Here is a 6,494-nt window from a genome sequence, read left to right as displayed (position 1 = left end):
GCAGTTGGCTGAGACATGAAAATTTAAATTTTGTACAATCATATGGAACAATATAATTTTGTGAAAAAGGAAAGGTGAAACAATGCAGAGTTTAGAACAAGGCCTTAGCATAAATACTGAAGATTTGTGCTCCATCGTTATTTCTTTTTCTATAGTACGGTCAAGACATGCATGTTCTTTTTGGACCAAAGTATTGATTTTATACTGAGATACCATGTTCTATATTCGTTGGATGTTCTTCTCTTTTCTTCGAAAGCCTGATGCTGAGTTGCCTCCACGTGCAAAGTGTTCTTCCAAGAGAAGTTTTAAGTGCTAATTTCAGCCCCAATTTCACTCATGACACACGTACGATGGAATCATCATGGAACTGGAATTGTTGCGTAGGTCCTCGCAATCCTTTGTTGTAAATTTATCCGTCATTGCAAGTTTGAACATACTGCATAACGACATGTGGCCAAACTTTTTATTAATCAACGTCTACGTTAAGGTTTTCCATGCAAAAACGATGCCTTTTTATTTTCAAATCTTTTGAGATGGAAAAGGAAAAGTTGATGCCTTCACCTTTTGGTAGAAGCTTGTACTGATGATCATGGCCTCAAGTACATGCAATGGCAATCTACAGGTCCCTTGAAAAGGCAACAATGGTCGGTGTTTATTTGGACCAATCGTATGAGATTACATCATGCCATGAGTTTCACGATTCATAAGATTGCAGGATCTGACACCAATTTCAGATTGCCTGTCACTGTCATGCTTATGCATGCACCAACATCAGGTGTGAAGCAAGCCATCAGACTATCAGGCTATCACAATCAGGTCGGGTAAACTGGTTATTATCTAGTGACAACATCAGTGGCTACTTGTTCTTCAAACAATGGTCACAGTTTCACAATGTAGGTTCATTTGATAATGATCAGTACTTCAGTGTAGCATCAAAGAGGAAAAAGGAAAACTGAGATTGAAGCTGATTGAAATGTCACAAAATGGCACAACAAGAACAATGATACAGAAAATTCCCTATTTATTTGGGTCGATCTTTTTCTAACTTACTACAAGATATTGTAATCTCTACAATACAATGCGCTAACCGGAAATAATGGTGCTACTTTTGCACCGAACGTGTTCTCAAGAGTTTCTATTGGTGTTCTACATTGATGCAGCTTCCTCACATCTCTCAGTGTCTGCAGCTGGTGCTTCATCACCAAAGCTTGGAGCCTTGGGAATCAGACCAAGGATCTTGAACATCGCCTGGTCTGCATCAAAGTCGTTGTTTGTGGTTGTTAGAAGTTTCTCACCAGCGAAGATGGAGTTGGCCCCAGCTAGGAAGCAGAGCGCTTGCTCTGGCATGGAGAAACGTACTCGTCCTGCTGAAAGCCTCACCATTGCCTTCGGCATCACAATTCGAGCTGTGGCAATCATGCGGATCATTTCCCAGATCTCTACAGGCTGAAGTTGAATGTTAATTAGAGATAATGGATACAGAAATCACAACATATAATCTTATACCAAAGCTTATTATAGTCTGCACAGTTTATATATCCTGATGCTAGATGCAAATATCCAACCTAGAACAACTAATCAGCAGCGCGGAATACCTTCTGATCTTGAAGGGGCGTGCCTTTGACAGCAACCAATGCATTAATAGGAACACTCTCTGGGTGTGCAGGCAAAGTAGCCAGTGTATGCAACAATCCTACACGGTCCTCCTCTGCCTCTCCAAGACCAATAATTCCACCTGCACACAGAGCATGGCGCTTCAGGTTATACATTGAAGTCATTAAGTGCCCATTAGGGCCCATATACAAGCAGCAGTCAGCCTCCCTAGGGCCAGTGAAATTGCACATCAACAGTACCCGCATGGTTACTATCCATAGTGGTTGTTCAGATTGGAGATAAGATTATATCGATTTGTTAGCTATTTGCTGGATCTTGGAGAAAAGTTTGTAAGGAGTAGTCCTTATTCTCTCCCTCCCTGGTGCCACCATGGCTAGGTCCAGGAAACCTCAACAAGGACTAATGTCCCTCAGCCCAATTATGCCCGTTACATACACACGACAAAGATAAACATGCATTTACCCTGAATTTGTAGTACGAGAGGAATGCCTGTAACACTGATATTCACCTGAGCATATGCTTATTCCAGCTTCACGGACATGCTCAAGAGTCTGCAGTCTATCGTCATATGATCTTGTGGAAATAATGTTGGGGTAATATTCTCTTGATGTATCTAAATTATGATTATATGCTGTAAGCCCAGCCTTCTTGAGTTCTTCAGCTTGTTGCTTCTCTAGCATGCCAAGAGTGCAACAGACCTCCATGCCCATACCTCTGCAGAGATTTATCCACAGAATGGTAAATCGAAGTCAAGATAGTGATAAAGCAAGAAAACTACCTTCATGCAAATATTCTATCGTAATGTATGCAGAGGCTTAAGTCAGTGTCCTATATGGCTCAAGATTACGTCTGTTTGTAAGTGAACAGGCAAAGAATAGTTTAATTTTTACATTCAAGATTGACAATACTAATATGTTTGGAAATACAAAAAAACAGACGAATAAACTAATGATGACATAGCAATGGCATGGAAGAGAGCATGCGCATCAGTGCATGGTTATGCAAGACTCTGCCAAATACTTGCACACAATAATTCTATTGTGCTATCTTTCAAAAATAATACCTAATGTCCTTGACATATTCAAGGATCTGATTAAAATTTGTTTTCCTCCCAATGGTTTCTCTCCATGCTGCTCCCATGCAAAAGCGGGTGCTCCCAGCCTCCTTTGCCTGAGCGGAAATAGATCAGAAGAAATAATGTGAAATGATATTACAACCCATAATTTTCTGAACTAAAGCTGAAGTCCTCAGTCTGTAAGAACTCATGTTACCACTTCGCAAGATTTTTAAAAACAACAACATAAATGAACTTGGTCACCTTGAGATAAAGTTACAAAAACAGTACCTTTTTTGCTGCTTCTAAGACAGCATCTTTATTCATTAATTTTTGTGCCTTCAATCCTGTACTGTATCTTGAGGACTGGGGGCAGTATGAACAATCTTCGCTGCACCCACCTGTCTTTATTGAAAGAAGAGTGCACTGTTGCACTTCTCTGAATTTATGGACACTTCTATGGACTTGAGCCTATAGAAAATGCAAGCATTATCTGGTTAAATGAAAATACATTGCAATTGAGAGCTATTTCCCTATTGACTAATGTGAAGGCTGGACAATAGTTTTCCTTCCCCTTTGAGGCTTTGACTAAAATGATCAACGAAAAGCTTGGGAAATATGTTCAACATATAACCAACAGAGATGCACTAAGCTAATAATGCGACTAAGATATGCATTTGAATGAATGCTGACAAGCTATCGTGCATCAAGCCAGTCAGATCGTTGCAGATTGTTGTGACCAAACATGTTTGATATGGGCCATTCATTACTCAAGCTAAATTTGCAATATCAAGTCCGAATTGTCTGAAGCCCCTATATGGGAAATCCTTAGCACCAATTTCCAGATTATAAATGCCCTTGAGGGCATTACTTCCTATTAATACTAGAGCTTGACCAAGCAAAAGCTTAGCCTCAAATCCATATGAGCACATTGTAATTTCTTGATAGCATAGGGATAGTACACATCATTTCAAGTTTTTTCCGGAACAAACACACAAATTTAAGCACTAGTGATTGTACATAACGAAAAAGCTAGCACCTGCTATAACAACAGTAAACAAATAATATCCCCTGAATGTTAAAGCCTTTCCAGTTGGTGCTTAGCATTATGCTTTGCGTCAATCATCACTTCCCACAGTTCAGCGATCCTAAGTGGCAAATCTCACCCAACACCAAGTACAAAATCCGCACTAAGTTTGGTGTGAATAATTGGTAGTCCCACTACTAAAAGGCTCTAGTATGTCATAAGATGCTAATCACTATCATGTATCAGAACTTCGGTGACAGATTAGTATCATCTTACTACTAATTCCAGGCAGTGCTAGCTGGACATGGACGCGAGTCTACCTGATGCTATAGCCATAATATTAGATATTTGACTAAAAGTAAAAAAAAAAAAAAAAGAAGAGAAGTATCCACTACTCATCATCCCAGATGCCACCAAAAAAAGGATGTTTATCGAGAACTACATCCACCGTGAACCAGGATCCACAAAGTAAAAAAGTTTATCTTGGCATCACTATTCCCCCGGCTGCTACTACAGGAAGCCCACCAATTCATTCTTCTCCCATTCTTTTTCACTAGCAAAAAGGGAGCATTTCTCAAGCACATCTAGAAACAAAGAAAGGCATCGCATTCGTTGCTCCTCATCTACTCTCTCACACTCCTAATAATAAACTTCCCTAACGGCAAGGAATAACTACAGATTGAAGTCGAAGGCCGTAAATAATAAAAAAAGATTACCAATCAAGCGAGCACACATACACAGACAGAACAAAAAAAAAAAAAAGAGAGAGGAGAGATTGGGATGGGTACCCCGTGGAAGAGGAGGTCGAGGAGAGGGGAGTCGTAGACGGCCTGGATCTCGGGCCGGCTCCAGTCGTTCCTGGGCCCGTCCCGTACCGCGCGCTCCGCCTCCGCCGCCGCCGGCGACGGGGCCGACGAGAACGCCGCCGTCGACGCCGCCGCAGCAGACAGCGGCGGGCAGCGGAGGCGGGAGCGGAGGACGGCGCGGGCGAGCAGCATCATGGCGGGGAGCGAGCAGTAGAAGATGGGGTGGTGTAGTTAGGCGATACGGCCGAGGAGTTTTCTACTCCTACTTGAGACTTGTGAGAGCTCAGGCTTTGGCTTTGCTGCTGAGAAGAGACCACATGGGGTAATCGGCGGATTTCATTTCAAAACGTGATTAAGGATTCGGCTTAAGGTTATTATAACCTAAATTATTAGGACTAATCTGAAACAAATCTTTATATTGTTATGATGAATTATTATAATCTAGAAGACATGTTAGTATACTCTGGTAAGCTTTTCCAAAGGGAAGGAAATGGAAAAGATTTAGAAGTACGTAAAAAAATGTAAACCATTAGCCTATGACTTTTTAATACTCAATTGAGTATTGATTATTTAGAATTTAAAGAATAGATCAATATAATATTTAAAACAATCTTTCTATACATTTTTTTAAAAAAATATCATTTAACAGCTCGACAAATGTGCACGTGAAATACAAGAGATTTTTTTCCCTCTTTGCCCCCTCTATCAAACACAGTCTAAATCATCAATGAACAAGTGAAAATGAGTCAAAATCATTTTATTTCTGTGGGTTAAAACCGACTGCGATTAAACCTTAAAAGTCAGATACTACGAGGAGACGGAGACGTGAGTTGATGAAGGGGAAAGGGACATCTGAGTGTCTGAAGTGTGTAGTTGAGCTACCATGGTGCCGGCTTCGCAGTTGCTAGGTCGATCTACCACGATTGATGGTCAAAATTATTTGGGTTGTTACTTTTACAGTGTTACTTCACCTAAAATATAGTAACTTAGAATTGATAGGAATACATCATAGTACTTCGTATTAGAATTTATCCATTCCAATCTTATATTACTATATTTTGAAATGGAAACGGAAGGAGCAGTTGAGATGAATTTCTGACGAAGACGGAAGCAGTAGGCTTACTGTGAGTCTGAGAGACTCTGAAGCTAGGCCCATATGCCCTGAAAACGTACGTGTGTTAGGCCCGTGGTGCGATCTGTTCGAACCAACAACCAAGCGGCCCATCTCACTAACGGGCTGGACCGTGACACGTCACCAACAACGCAGGTGGAGCTGGAGCAAGGCCCATCAGATAGAGGGTAAGCGGTGGGTAAGCGCGGTTGGTAGAAACAGGAAGGCAGACAGCGAGTTTCTTCAGATTCAGAAAACCGAAAACCAACAGACACAAGAAGCAGTGTTTTTCAGTGTAAAAGTAGAGATATTGGAGCACTGTTATCTTATCAGTTTTCAGTTCACAGAGCAACATGAAAAAAAGAAGAAGGCCATGTTTAGTTTTCCTCCTATTCCTAACTTTCCATCACATCATATCACATCAAAAACTTTTCTACACACATAAACTTTTAACTTTTTTTTTTTTTAATTCTCAACTTTCTTCAAACTTTTAACTTTTTTCAGGAACTAAACACACCCGAAGAAGGAGAAACCACGAGAGAGAGACACGGCGTGGTGGATCTTTGTGGCGATGGAACGCTCCAAACGCTTTTTGGCATGAAAGATTGCACAGCACAATACGAGTACAGCTTTGGGGTTGGGGGTGGGTCAAGAGGGGAGAGCAGATTCCCGGCGAAATGTCTCTGTTCAAATGATGAAAGCTATATAGGCCTCACCGTCCGTCCGTCTCTCCGTCAGTTCACTGTCTATCTGAAACTCTGAAAGTTCATCCTTTCTTCTCCCCCAACAGGCAGAGTTCATGAATGTGTATGCATCTATGGCCTTTTCATTGTAGTATCATGCTAATGGTGCTAGTAGCATCTGTCACTGTCGGGTGTGCTA

General features: G+C 41.1%; 1 protein-coding gene across 1 annotated transcript; it reads right to left on the bottom strand.

Moving 5' to 3' along the window:
• Positions 1-927: 927 nt before the first annotated feature.
• LOC4346185 (biotin synthase, mitochondrial) lies at positions 928-4,741 on the bottom strand. Its single transcript, XM_015792856.3, has 6 exons — positions 4,484-4,741; positions 2,960-3,139; positions 2,678-2,784; positions 2,123-2,328; positions 1,596-1,735; positions 928-1,446 (listed from the first exon to the last, which is right to left on the bottom strand). The coding sequence occupies exons 1-6, from the start codon at positions 4,694-4,696 to the stop codon at positions 1,147-1,149; spliced, it is 1,146 nt and encodes a 381-aa protein (XP_015648342.1). The 5' UTR covers positions 4,697-4,741; the 3' UTR covers positions 928-1,146.
• Positions 4,742-6,494: the final 1,753 nt, after the last annotated feature.

Source organism: Oryza sativa, chromosome 8, assembly GCF_034140825.1.
Source record: "Oryza sativa Japonica Group chromosome 8, ASM3414082v1".
Classification (NCBI taxonomy): Eukaryota; Viridiplantae; Streptophyta; class Magnoliopsida; order Poales; family Poaceae; genus Oryza; species Oryza sativa.
This window is presented reverse-complemented; position numbering and strand designations above follow the sequence as displayed.